General features: G+C 42.1%; 1 protein-coding gene across 4 annotated transcripts in view; it reads left to right on the plus strand.

Moving 5' to 3' along the window:
• The window catches only part of CFLAR (CASP8 and FADD like apoptosis regulator), a 54,243-nt gene that overhangs the window by 36,836 nt on the left and 2,132 nt on the right, over window positions 1–15,275 (plus strand). For 3 of the 4 annotated variants that reach the window (XM_073551477.1, XM_073551475.1, XM_073551476.1), the window contains exons 8-10: window positions 118–219; window positions 8,391–8,475; window positions 12,535–13,042. In XM_073551477.1, coding sequence (XP_073407578.1) covers window positions 118–219; window positions 8,391–8,475; window positions 12,535–13,042 — 695 coding nt within the window. The remainder of the gene's footprint in view (window positions 1–117; window positions 220–8,390; window positions 8,476–12,534; window positions 13,043–15,275) is intronic. The other variant, XM_073551478.1, reaches the window with a different exon arrangement.

Genomic DNA, 15,275 nt, shown 5'->3' on the forward strand with positions numbered 1-15,275 from the left:
AGAGATTTATGGCATAGAATAAAAAGAAATTCCTACAGTCAGGCACTTATAGATGTGTCCAATTTAATTAACGGAAACCAGAAATGAGATTCATGCTCTCTATATGTGTATTTTTAGGCAGAGACATGTCAGCCTAGGGGAGCAGGGCGTGGAGAAGCTACCGGGGACCTGCCTTGGACTAGTCATTCGAGATGCTTAGCTCCTGAACAGCTTTTCAAGGTACCATATGTCTTCTTTGAAACACTGCAGCATTTCAGTATAAGACCGGAGTCACGCTAGCAAGAAATACGGACGAGTGCTATGCGCAAAAACAATGCATAGCACTTGGAACAATGTTAATCTATGGGGCAGCTCCTATCATTCGATTTTTTTTCTTGGCCGTATTATACGGGCTGAGAAAATCACAGCATGCTGCGATTGTCAGCATATTATGCCCGTAATACGCCAATGCAAGTCTATGGGGGGGGCGAGAAAACTACAGATTACACAAGGACCAGACGTGTGACTTGCAAGAAATACGCACTGTTGTCCTTTAACTAACAAAATCCGGCAATTCATTTTGCGATACAGTAAAAATCACACTGACATGTTTAATAAAGAATAGAAAGAATAGATATAAACACATAGAATACATATATTGAGACACGTGTATATCTAATATATAAAGCTCAAAGTGTGTATGTATGTGTGTGTGTGTGTGTGTGTGTGTGTGTGTGTGTGTGTGTATGTCCGGGATAGGCATCCGCACCGTCGCAGCTACAGCCACAAAATTTAGCACAGTCACACGTCTGGACCCCGAGAGCGTCCTAAGCTATGTTGTGAGGTGAAATTTTAACCCAGCGCGTTCTAATTCACCAAACAATTTTGTCCCTATCTACATACTGGGGGAAAAAGTGTGTGCGTGTCAAGCCCCGCCCCTCATTATGATGTCATAATGCCCCTATTTGTATACTGGGGAAAAAGTGTGTGCGCGTCAAGCCCCGCCCCTCATTATGATGTCATAATGCCCCTATTTGCATACTGGGGAAGCAGTGTGTGCGTATCAAGCCCCGCCCCTCATTATGATGTCACAACGGTTGCCATGGCGACGCTGATGTCATCATAGTTTGCAAGCCCCGCCGCCGCTCATTATGATGTCATAATGGTTGACTATGGGATGGAGGATGTGTGATATGTATATGGGCACGGGACTATGGGATGGAGGATGTGTGATGGGTATATGGGCACTTGACTATGGGATGGAGGATATGTTTGACGGTATATGGGCACGGGACTCTGGGATGGCGGATATGTATATGGGCACGGGACTATGGGATGGAGGATGTGTGATGGGTATATGGGCATTGGACTATGGGATGGAGGATATGTATGACGGGTATATGGGCACGGGACTATGAGATGGCGGATATGTATGATGGGTATATGGGCACGGGACTATGGGATGGAGGATATGTATGATGGGTATATGGGCATGGGACTATGAGATGAAGGATGTGTGATGGGTATATGGGCACTCGACTATGGGATGGCAAATATGTATGATGGGTATATGGGCACTGGACTATGGGATGGAGAATATGTATGATGGGTATATGGGCATGGGACTATGGGATGGAGAATATGTATGATGGTTATATGGGCACTTGGCTATGGGATGGAGAATATGTATGATGGGTGTATGGGCATGGGACTATGGGATGGAGGATGTGTGATGGGTATATGGGCACTAGACTATGGGATGGAGGATATGTATGATGGGTATATGGGCACGGGCCTATGGGATGGAGGATATGTATGATGGGTATATGGGCACGGGCCTATGGGATGGTGGATATGTATGATGGTTATATGGGCACTTGACTATGGGATGGAGAATATGTATGATGGGTGTATGGGCACGGGACTATGGGATGGAGGATGTGTGATGGGTATATGGGCATGGGACTATGGGATGGAGGATGTGTGATGGGTATATTGGCACGGGACTATGGGATGGAGGATAATTATAATTTGCTACAACTAACCACAGTTAGTTACTATGCCCGGGCAGCGCCGGGCTCTTCAGCTAGTATATATATATGTAGATTTATATTTCATAGAGTACTGCATAGCAGAATAGCCACTAAATCAATTGCCGGTGTCATGATCCAGGTTGGATCTGACAGATAAATGCACAAAGTAACCTTTTTTTTTTCCTTAAGCTGTGAGCTTAAGGTTGGTTTTTGCTCCCGGTGGCCGTTATGGTCATTGTACTGGTGTTTTTAGTTCTAGTATTGCATGGGAATCACTAACAGGTGTGATTGCTCAATAAAGGTGTGTCAGTTGTGCTCAGTGCTCACTCACTGTTGGTGATATTATTGGTCTTTTCCAACCATCCTTGGTGAAGGAAAGAGCTGGAGGAGAGATTCCCGAGCAGCTCAGTCAGAGTCCTGGAGTGGCAGCTATGGTGTCAGTGTGGAGGTCTTGCATAGCTTGGTGGAGTGGCTGCTATGGTGTCAGTGAGGAGTTCCTGCAAAGCTTGGTGGAGTGGCAGCTATGGTGTAGCACTCAGTTGCTGGACTCTGTTGCTGGAAAGCTGCACTCAGTTGCTGGACTCTGTTGCTGGACAGCTGCACTTCAGTGCTGGACTCTGTTGCTCCAAGGTGGCACTCGCGCGATGGACGCTGTTGCTGTAAAGCTGCACTCAGGTGTTAGACACGGTCGGAGGAAGATGCACTCAGGTGTTGGACTCTGTTGCTGGGAGCATTAGCAACAGAGCAAAGCTAAGTGGTGTACCCTGTTTGTCTCTTTTCCTTATGTGTGTGTTAGTGCAGTGGATTAGTGTCTGCACCGTCCACTTCACTAGAAAGGGCTAGGTGCAGGGCGAGCTAGGGATATTAGGTATCCTGATCGGCGCCCGGTGCGGAACTGGCCTAGGGATCGTTAGGAGTGTAGAGACACTGACTCAGGGGAGTGCAGGAGGTCTCCACATCCCCGTTCCCTATCGCAGGGCCACCATTGTAATTGTTTCCCTGGTTTTCCCCTTTATTCTTAAATTTGCCCTCCTGGAGGCGGTGTATCCAGACTTACGTGTACTACTGAAATTCGCCTGCTGGAGGCGGTGTATCCGGCTGCACGCGTTATTATTTAAATTCGCCCTGCTGGAGGCGGTGTATCCAGGGTCACGCGTGTCATATATATTCGCCCTGCTGGAGGCGTTGTGTCCAGTCGCGCGTGATCATGACAGCGGGCTTCTGTAAAATTATTTCAAAACCCGAAATGAAATGACTCATGGTTTACATACAGTAAACCATTTCATTTCGTTTTTTATATGTCTGACTAATAATTAGATTAGGGTTTGTGTGTAAAATTTTGGACATGTAGGTGTTAAATTAACGGGTAAATTCGCTGAAAAAAATTGCATGGGCTCCCGCTGTAATTTCTCCGCCAGAGAGGGAAATCCAGAGAGTGAGGGCAGATATTAATAGCCTAGAGAGGGACCATTGTTTTTGCCCCCCGGCTGAAAAAAATCTGCCCCCAGCCACCCCAGAAAAGGCGCCATCTATAAGATGTGCCTTTTCTGACACTTAGCCTCTCTATTCCCATTGCCTTTAGCAGTGGCTCATGAGTTAATAATAATGGTTTAGTGTCACCTTGCTATTGAAAGGTGACATTAAGCCGGGTTAATAATGGAGAGGTGTCAATAAGACACCTCTCCATTATTAATCATATAGTAGTAAAGAGTTAAAAAAGACACACTTTAATTAAAAAGTCTTTTAATGAAATAATCACACAAAGATTTTGACCAAATGTATTATTCTGCTAATCCAAAAGAATCCCTTGTTGTCCTGTAAAAAAAAACAAAAAATAAAAAAGCAACAATATCCATACCTCTCTGCCGTTCAGTCAGGTCCCCCGCTGCACTTTTGAAGGTGCGCCGAACGCACCATGTTGCATTTTGGCGCTCTCAGCGCACCTTCAAAAGTGCTCAGCGCATGCCAAAATCCTACTAGCGTACGGTCTGCGCACCCTATGCTAAAGATAGGGTGCGCAGATCGCATGCAAGCCGTGTGCGATAGTAGGAAGCGATGACCGGATGGGGCAGGTAGGGGACGGGGCTTAGCGGCGCCGTGCGCTGCATGTAAAAAGCGCAAATCTGAAACCAGCCTAAGGCAGCCAGTGTTTGATTCATGCTGCCCATGGTTCAGACAACATGAATCTCATATCAGATGATACAAGATGAAGCTTTTATTTTTAATACTTCTCTGTGGCAGCCTTATTGGAAACACACACTTCTAAAAGGGTTTTTTTGGTTGGTCTCTGCTTTCCCTGCTCCCCTCATTCTGTCTTTACAATGCATACTGACAGTGCACTGATCACTTCTTATTACAGCCAGCAAGGGAGATCATTGTCACTGCGCATTGAAAAGGAATATTGCACAGTTTAAGGAGCCTTGTGCTGAGCATACGTCAGAATTGACAACCAACGCATTCACAATACAGCAGGGACTAGCCCAGCAACTGAAATGGACAGCACTGATTAAGCTTTGTTTGAAGGTGGGCCCAGACTCTGCGGAATTAACCCCAGGCCCCTGATGACGTCCTATTGGGTATCCCAGCAAACACTGGGAATTCTCAAATGAAATGTCATCAATCCAGAAGTGGGTAAGAAAAATAAAATAAAGCACATAGATTAGAGAGGAAACGTGAAGGACTTTTTAATTATATCTACAAAAGATGTTATATTATTACATTTAATAGATTAGTTTTAATCCTAAAAGCCTATGTTAGTTTTAGATGACCTGTTAAACCCTTCACTCCCTGAGCTTTTTTCGGTTTTGCTTTTTCGTTTTTTGCTCCCCTTCCTTCCAGAGCCATAACTTTTTTATTTTTCCGTCAGTATGGCCGTGTGAGGGCTTATTTTTTGCGGGACAAGTTGTACTTTTGAACGACACCATTGGATTTACCATGTTGTGTACCCAAAAACGGGAAAAAAATTCCAAGTGCGGTGAAATTGCAAAAAAATTGCAATCCCACAGTTCACTAGGTTCACTAAATGCTAAAACTGACCTGCCATTATGGTTCTCCTGGTCATTACGAGTTCATAGACACTAAACATGTCTATGCTCTCTCTTATCTTAAGTGGTGAAAATAAATTCCAAAATTTGCTAAAAAAAAAGCACAATTCTCCGAGACATGTAAGACCTGTAGCGACTCAATTTTTCATGATTTGGGGTCGGGTGAGGGCTTATTTTTTGTGCACTGAGCTGACGTTTTTAATGATATCACTTTTGTGCAGATATGTTGTTTTGATCGCCCGTTATTGCATTTTAATGCAATGTCTCGGTGACCAAAAAAAACGTAATTCTGGTGTTTAGATTTTTTTCTCATTATGCCGTTTAGCAATCAGGCTAATCCTTTTTTTATTGATTGGGCGATTCTGAATGCGGAGATACCAGGCGATTCTGAATGCGGAGATACCAAATATGTGTTGGTTTGATTTTTTTTTTTTATTGTTTTATTTGGAATAGGGCGAAAAGGGGGTGATTTAAACTTTTAGATATTTTTATTTTTTTGTATTTTTAAAACAATTTTACTTTAACTTTTGGCATGCTTCAATAGTCTCCATGGGAGGCTAGAAGCTGCCACAACTTGATCAGCTCTGCTACATTGAGGCGATACTCAGATCACCTCTATGTAGCAGAATTACTGCATTGCTATGAGCACTGACCACAGGGTGGTGCTCATAGCAATCCGGCATCAACAACCATAGAGGTCTAAAGGAATCCTCTGGTTGTTATGCTGACAAACCAATGACCCCCAATCACGTGACGGTCAGCGGTGCGTATATTTCCGGCCCAATGGACGGAAACGTGCGTTAAATGCCGCTGTCAGAGTTTGAGAGCGGCATTTAACTAGTTTAATAGGAGTGGGTGGATCGCGATTCCACCCGCGCGTATTGTGGGCACATGACAGCTGCTCAAAACAGCTGATATGTCCCAGCTTTGATGCGGGCTCACCACCGGAGCCCACATCAAAGTGGGGGGTACTGCCATCGGACGTATTGTACCGTCCGATGGCAGTAAGGGGTTAAGTATATGAAAAGCACAGCAAGGTTTAATGAATAGAAGTTAGGCCACTATCAATCATGTGTAGTAAGGGTACACTGCATTACTCCGTTTGTATTATAGGTGCAAGATCCGTGACTTTTATGAGCTGATCTGAAAGCATCACAGATCCCTAATATTCTGTTTGTCATTGAACACATAGTCTAGTCAGCATCTTCACCAGTAATGCACATGTTTAAAATTGGTCTTAAAGGGAGTCTGTCACTATATTTTTGCCACCTAATCTGACAGCATCATAATGTAGTGAGAGAGACCCTGATTCCAGTGATGTGTTACTTACTTGGCTGATTGCTGTAGTTTAGGTAAAATCACTGTTTTATAAGCAGAAAATTATCACTAGAGGACTAGTAAACCTGCTGCCAGTTAAATCTGCATGCTAATAAACTCTGTACAACCCTGGTATCACCACTAATTGTCAGCTTTCTGCCTATGCACATTGTACATAAAAGCTGCCAATCAGTGTTGTGAGTAGGGGTTAGACAGAGCTCAGCATCCAGAGAGCTGATAGATCTGCAGCAGATAAAACAGTGATTTTATCAAAACTGCAGCAAGCAGCCCAATAAGTGACACATTGCTATAATTCGTGTCTCTGCCCCTCATCATGCTCCTCTCAGATAGGATAGAAAAAACCTGGTGATAAATTTCTTTTGATTTCCTGCAAATTGGCAATGGCAAATAGTAAAAAACAAGCTTAACCCCTTTACGACCTATGACGTACCTATATGCCATAGGCCGCCCCTTCCTTTGATTTGGGCTCTGGTGCTAAGCCCGCATCTTTTCAGGCACATGACAGCTAATTTGATCATCTGTCATGTGCCCCAAACAGCCGCAGGTGGAATTACAATCAACCCATGGCTGTTCACATGTTAAATGGCGTTCTCAATGTCTTGACAGCGGCATTTAACATGCATGCACCAGAAGTGTCACTTAACTCTGCCCATCGGCGCCCCATCACATGATTGAAGGGCGCTAAGGGGTTGGCATGACAACCGGTGGTCTGCAGGAGAAGACCACCGTGCTTGTCATAGCTGATCAGGGCTGATGCCTTGCTATGTTTAGTACAAGCGATCAGATGATCGCAGCTTCAAGTCTAGTAAGGAAACCGGTAAAAGTGTACAAAAAAAGTTTTTAAAATATAAAAGTTCAAATTACCCCCTTTTGCCTCATTTAAAATAAAAAAAATAAAAAATACACATATTTGGTATCACACCGTTCAGAAACACCTGATCTATTAAAATATAAAAATAATCCAATTGTTAAACAGCGTAACAAGATGAAAAATTAAAACTCTAGAATTACGTTGTTTGATTGCTGCAACATTACGATAAAATACAATAACATGCAATCCAAACATTGTATCCCTCAAAATGTCAGCTAGCTGCACAAGAAATAATCCCTCACCCAGCACAGGATCCTGAAAAATGGAGATGCTGCGGGTCACAGAAAATGCCGTCATATATACGGTATCTCTATATATATTTTTACAAACTTTAGATTTTTTTTTCACCACTTAAATAAAAAAGAACCTAGACATGTTTGGTATCTGCGAACTTGTAATGACCTGGTGAATCATAACGAAAGGTCAGTTTTAGCATTCAGTGAATTTAGTAAAAAAAAAAAACCACAACAATTGTGGCAGCGCACTTTTTTTTCCAATTTCACCACACCTGGAATTTTTTTCCGGTACACTGTATGTATGGTGAAAGCAATGGTGTTGTTCTAAAGTACAACTCGTCCTGCAGAAAAGCCCTCACATGGCCATTTTGATGGAAAAATAACAAAGTTACGGCTCTGGGAAGAAGGAAAGCAAAAAACGAAAACTGAAAACTCCAAGGTGGTGAAGGGGTTAAAACTTGAAAGCATGATTAAATGTAACTCTTCAGCCTTGACATCTCTAAAGGGGCTAACAAAATGGAAAGTTGATTTAGATGTTATGTCAGAGCAAAATACTTAGTTTTATAACCTGGAACAGGAGCTGCCAGTTACATTGTTTTATTTACAGAGAAACAGGCATCTTTCTATTCAGCTGCAGCAACCGTTTAACTAAAAGTGCAACCGTCCTTTTTGAAGCTCTATTAATATTATATCTATTTTGAGTTCATCAAGATCAGTTCTAAAAATGCTCACTAAATCTTTGTACTAATTATCGTGGCATTTGTAAAAATGGAAACCTAAATGTCATTGTGAAGCGAGACCCTTTTTAACAACGTTTTAAAATAAAAACAAATTAAGTGACTCAATAAATCAAACAAAAGTTGTAATTCCATATACCTATTGTTTACAGAGTGCAGACCATGAGGAGAGCTATCCAGTAAGAAAATACCACAGGGGCTTCTGTGTTATCATTGACTGTGTTGGGAATGACGCTGGTACGTTTCCTCTTTATTATTTCATTATTTGTCTGAATTCACAGGAAGTTTATGGTTTTTGAAATATTGGCGTGGAATCAAAAGCTCACAGCTGGCACATTAATTTCATTGGTTATGTGCACATGGAGTCTTTTTGCTGAGTTTGCTTCTAGAGTAAACTTAATAGAACAATCAAGTTTTTGAAGAAGGTTTGAAGAGTTTCGTTTCAGTTTCTTCTTCAAAATCTCCCAAGAAAAACTTTGCATGCACAATAAGGGCGGTTTCACACATCCAGATAATTCCGGTACCGGAGCTATCCGTGTCCGTGTGGATACGTAGGCCATCCGTGTTACATCTGTGTGCTGTCCGTGTGTACCATCCGTGTGTGCTGTCCGTGTCCATGTATTGAAAATATGTTTCAATGTTAGCCCTATGACTTTGAAAAATGCACACGGACGCCATCGGTGTGCAGTACGTGTATACACGGACCCATTGACTTGTATGGGTCCGTGTGATCTGTGCTGTCGCACAAAGACGGACATGTCAGCGTATTTTGCACACGGACACACGGTCCGTGAAAACACGCTGGTATGTGAATAGACCCATTCATTTGAATGGTTCTACGTATGTCAGTGTCTTCGGTACGTGAGAAAACTGTCACTACACGTACCGGAGCCACTGACGTGTGAAACTGCCCTAAATAACATAGGAACCACAAAAATGCAAAGCAAGGGTCTGTAAAGTATATATAAAAGACCCACAGTCAGACCAGATAAATGAGAATATGTCCACAGTAAAATCTTAGAAAAAACACCCACAGATACACACAATGATGCAAAGATATAAGGTAGTACAATAATGAGCAGTATAGTAACTGTGAAAGCAGTATCAACCAATAATATATATCTACAAGAAAATATGTACAGTGGCTTGCAAAAGTATTGACCCCTTGGCATTTTTTGTGTTTTGCCATCTTACAACCTGGAATTTCACTGGGGTTTTTCAGTGTTTGCATCAGGTCATGTAAAGAACATGCCAACAACTGTGAACATTTGGTTTTCTTTTTATTGTGAAGCAAACAACAAATAGGACAAAATTACTGAAAACTTCAGTCTGTATAATGGTGTTACAGACTGTGTGGCCTTTCAGAAAAGGTAAAGTGTATATACTGGCACACAATGTGACACTTAGATTGCACACAGGGGGATGTCATGTCACTATGCATGGGACTTATGAAGGGAATTGCTTGCACCAGAAATCTTTAGGGGCTTCATAGCAAAGGGAGTAACTACATATGCACGTGACCATTGTTAGTTATTTGATCCCATAGATTTCATTTATGCCTTTTTTCCACTTCACCAAGTTAGACTATTTGATGCATCACACACAAATCAAATTACAAAAATATTTAAACACAGGTTGTAATGTAACGAATAGGTAACAAGCCAAGGGGGTGAATACTACGCAACCCACTGTATATACTTTACGAACCCTTGCTTTACATTTTAGTGGTTCCTTCACTTATTGTGAATGTCAGTATTCTGTGGTATCTTGGTTTTTATTGTTTCTACTTGTGCATGTTTTTAGTCCCAGTAAAATGTAGATACGGGTGTGCTTATTGCTGTGCAATGCTCTTTATAGACCTCATGTCTTTGTCAGTGGTCAAACTTACAAAATCAACAAGGGATCAAATAATTATTTCCTTCACTTTGTGTGTGTGTGTATATATATATATATTTGTTTAATATTTTTCTTTTGCCCACCAGGTATTGATTTTTTATGTGTTTTTAATGTGAGGGCACTGGTATTCCGGGAACATATTGTCTATGGACTTCATGTTGTCTCCATACACATGATGACCTACTAGTCACATTTACCAGGGATCTATATATACAGCCATGCAAAGAAGAAGAGGAGCTGCACTTTGGCACTTGCTTTTAAACCCTTCCTAAACAGAAAATACAGATGTGCTCCAAAGTTTACCCAGACAGAATTTTTGTTTTCTTGGCCTTTTTTCCAGAGAATATGAGTGATAACACCAAAACTATTTCTCCACTCATGGTTAGTGGTTGGGTGAAGCCATTTATTGTCAAACTACTGTGTTTTCTCTTTTTTGATCAAATAGATGTTTATTAGTCAGAATTCAAAATACAGTGTATGCAGTAAATCTTCCATAAACAATAGATTTACAAAATTGAACATCCCTATTTCCCCCTCCCTCCCTCCCATGTAGACAGCATATATAACATCATTTCTCCATATCTGTGTTTTCTCTTTAAATCATAATGACAACTCGAAACATCTATAACATCATTTCTCCATATCTGTGTTTTCTCTTTAAATCATAATGACAACTCAAAACATCTAAATGACCCTGATCAAAAGTTCACATACCCCATTTCTTAATATCGTGTATTGCCCCTAACATCAATGACAGCTTGAAGCCTTTTGTGGTAGTTGTGGATGAGGTTCTTTATTTTCTCAGATGGTAAAGTTGCCCACTCTTCTTGGCAAATAGCCACCAGTTCCTGTAAATTCCTGGGCTGTCTAGCATGAACTGTGCTCTTGAGATGTCCCCAGAGTGGCTCAATGATATTGAGGTCAGGAGACTGAGATGGCCACTCCCGAATCTTCACTTTGTCCTGCTGTAGCCAATGACAGGTCAATTTGGCCTTGTGTTTTGGATCGTTGTCATGTTGGAACGTCCAAGTATGTCCCATGCGCAGCTTCCGGGCTGATGATTGCAAATTTGCCTCCAGTATTTGCTGATAACATGCTGCATTCATCTTTCCTTCAACTTTGACCAAGTTTCCTGTGCCTTTGTAGATCACATATCCCCAAAACATCAGCAATGCTTTACAGTAGGAATGGTGTTCCTTTCATCACAGACCTTGTTAACCTCTCTCCAAATGTAACGTTTATTGTTGTGGCTAAAAAGTTCAATTTTGGTCTCATCATTCCAAATTTCCTTGTTTCAGAAGTTTTGAGGCTTGTCTCTGTGCTGTTTTGCGTATTGTAGGCAAGATACTTTGTGGCATTTGCACAGTAATGGCTTTCTTCTGGCGCCTCGACCATTCAACCCATTTTTGTTCAAGTGTCTCCTTATGGTGCATCTTGAAACAGCCACACTGCTAGTTTTCTGAGAGTCCAGTATTTCAGCTGATGTTATTTGTGGGTTTTTCTTTGCATCCTGAACATTTTTCCAGGCAGTGGTGGATGAAATTTTTGTTGGTCTACATGACCGTGGTTTTGTTTTTACAGAGCCCCTGATTTTCCATTTGTTAATCACAGTTTGAACACTGCTGACTGGCATTATCAATTCCTTGGATATCTTTTTGTATCCCTTTCCTGTTTTATATAGTTCAACTACCTTTTCCCGTAGATCCATTGACAGTTCTTTTATTTTCCCCATGACTCACAATTTCCAGAAACACCAGTGGCTGGATGAAAGATGCAAGAGTCTATCTGGACCCCAGAAACTCACTCAGTTTTTTTACACGCACTAATGACAAGCAAACAGGTCGCAGGTGAGGATGTTACCTTTAGTAGCCATTCAAAGCCATTTGTGTCAACTTCTGTGCATGTTATCAGGCCAAAATCAACAGGGTATGTAAACTTTTGATCAGGGTCATTATGATTTAAAAGGAGAAAACACAGTAGGTTTGACAATAAATGGCATCACCCAACCACTAACCATGAGTGGAGAAAAAGTTTTGGTGTTATCATTCATATTCTCTGAAAAAAGGCCAAGAAAGCAAAAATTCTGCCGGGGTATGTAAACTTTTGAGCACAACTGCACATGTGAAATCATTACTGACTTCACAAGGCACCCAAACACCTACCTGAAATGAAGTAACTTTGTTATAAGGGTTTTTTCTTAGCAGAAAATGATGATTTCATTTCTTTGTCACAGTACCGGACTGTGTGACCCTTGTAATAGCATGTAAATTGCCAGGCATCTGGTAAAGAGACATTACTTTTAGTTCATTCATTTTTGTGGCTTGGGCTGAAGGAGATAATTATATTCTATGTGCACTGTCAATGTTAATGCTGATCACTTTGGTTTCTTTACTTTTACAGAGATGCTTGAAGCCGTCTTTCGTGCTCAATATTTTACTGTTACTAGTCACATGTATAAAAAAGCTGATGAAGTAGAAGCAATTCTTCAAGATGTAGCACACATGGAGCAGCACAGACAGCATGACGTTTTTGTCTGCATTATTATTAGTCGGGGAAACGCAGACTCTCTTTTCTGTTTAGATGGAGACTTGCCCGGTCTCTCTTTAGATAGAATTAATAGTTTTTTCACAGGACACTCATGTCCAAACCTCAGAGGAAAGCCCAAACTCTTCTTTATTCAAAACTATTTGGTCAGTGATGCTGAGGAGGAAGGTTGTGTAGAAGTGGATGGTCCCCAAGAATGTGCTGCAGGTCACCCACAGATTCAGAACCTTTCAAGAATACCCAATGAAGCGGACATCTTTTGGAGTCATTGTAGAGTGAAAGAGTTGGAACTGCAGAGATCTTCAGGCTCTCCTTCTTTATACCTGAGGTCACTGAGGGATTTGTTAGCCGAAAAGAAATCCAGGTAATACTCAAGACATTACAGACATACTTTGTTTATTAACAAAGAAACTGTGAGCTTCAGTAAATTCAGCTGGCGTAGTCATGTAAAGGGTTTATTGTGCCTCGGCGTGCTGGAGAGCTATGCGATCCTGATGATCGACATTTGAGCCCAGCGGCATGGGTGCATGCTTGCCTGCACTATGCACTCTCACACTGCAAACAAAGGCAACTCTGCCTCTGAGCATCAGGGAAACATAGGCACACTGACACGATCCAGTCAGCTTTGAAGCAGCGGTTGCAACCTCTAAAACAAATAGTTTATAAGTTCATGCGCCTTTCCTAGGAAATCAGTGAAAAATGAGGATGAATGAACTCATGGAGATCAACATCCAACACCGCGGAGACACCATCACATGTTTCTCAACGCAGTGATTCTAGAGCAATGCCCCCTTCCCTTATGGGAAATATGTAAAAACATGCAAAACACAAGCCGCGGAGACTCCATCACATGTTTCTCAACGCAAGCAATGACTAGCCAGGTCTTTCCCCGGGAAGGAACAACCACGGGAAGGGCAGTCTCCAATTAAGGAAACCACCTATGCCAAAACATGGTATCCATCCACAGACAGCTGTTTTGGGGTATTGCCCCTCATCAGTGTGGAGTAGGAAACTGGCCAGTAGGAGCAATGCCTAGTAGAAGACTGTGAAAAATGAGGATGAATGAACTCATGGAGATCAACATCCAACACCGTGGAGACACCATCACATGTTTCTCAACGCAGTGATTCTAGAGCAATGCCCCAATCCGTTATGGGAAATATGTAAAAACATGCAAAACACAAGCCGCGGAGACACCATCATGGTATCCATCCACAGACAGCTGTTTCGGGGTATTGCCCCTCATCAGACAGCTGTTTCGGGGTATTGCCCCTCATCAGTGTGGAGTAGGAAACTGGCCAGTAGGAGCAATGCCCTTCCCGTGGTTGTTCCTTCCAGGGGAAAGACCTGGCTAGTCATTGCTTGCGTTGAGAAACATGTGATGGTGTCTCCGCAGCTTGTGTTTTGCATGTTTTACATATTTCCCATAAGGGATGGGGGCATTGCTCTAGAATCAATGCGTTGAGAAACATGTGATGGTGTCTCCGCGGTGTTGGATGTTGATCTCCATGAGTTCATTCATCCTCATTTTTCACAGTCTTCTACTAGGCATTGCTCCTACTGGCCAGTTTCCTACTCCACACTGATGAGGGGCAATACCCCGAAACAGCTGTCTGTGGATGGATACCATGTTTTGGCATACGTGGTTTCCTTCATTGGAGACTGCCCTTCCCGTGGTTGTTCCTTCCCGGGGAAAGACCTGGCTAGTCATTGCTTGCGTTGAGAAACATGTGTTGGTGTCTCCACGGCTTGTGTTTTCCTAGGAAATCAGTCACTAGCGTGAGCAGCTGCTATTGTTAGTTGTCTGTGCCCACTGGACCAGAGCCCTGCAGACCTGCTCCTAACTTCTGGCATCCCCGACTCATCTTCTGATTAGGAGGTTAGGTGCAGCGTCAGCATTGTGGTGTGCCACGCATGATCTCATGGTGGGACAATTAATCAAACATTGAGCTGGAGATGTCGGCAGATAGGAGGATATTCACAGGCCTCTGGTCCAACAGCCACTGGCTACTAATCTGGACTTGTGTCCTGCAAAACATTTTTGCAAACTCTACCTGCTACCTCTGCAATGAGTGGTAAACTATAGAATTAGTAATTCCTCTTTTCTTGGGAACAGAGAAGACTTTTATGATGCAATACAATTTAATGTTGCTTGTTTTTAGAAGTACTTTCACCAAATTTTACCCATTTAATGTTTGCAATTTTACCCATTTAACAAAATGAGACAACCCCTTCAAAGGTTGGAAGCTTAGTGATAAGTCTTGGAGGTAATTACTAGAGATGCAGTGTACTATTTTATTTTATAGCATGAGGTTCAATAAAACTGTTCCAGTTACACTGATACTTTGATGTAGCTATTATATTCATAGTAGTTGCATCTGGTTAAAAAGGTATTTCCATTTCGCAAAGCGATGGTATATTTCTAGCATTCTTAGAATAAAGATGATGTAGCACTGATTCAGTACTGTGATCTCTTCACTGATTCTGCACCTGAACTGCAGCCAACATGGTTCACTGGATGATACCTTACAGCTGCTGGCATATATAGAATCGCAAGAGATCCAGTGCAAAATTTGGACCTGAACCTCCGCCTCCAT

The sequence above is a fragment of the Dendrobates tinctorius genome, unplaced genomic scaffold (genome assembly GCF_039654945.1).
Source record: "Dendrobates tinctorius isolate UK_male_01 unplaced genomic scaffold, ASM3965494v1 ptg000177l, whole genome shotgun sequence".
In the NCBI taxonomy this organism is placed as follows: domain Eukaryota; kingdom Metazoa; phylum Chordata; class Amphibia; order Anura; family Dendrobatidae; genus Dendrobates; species Dendrobates tinctorius.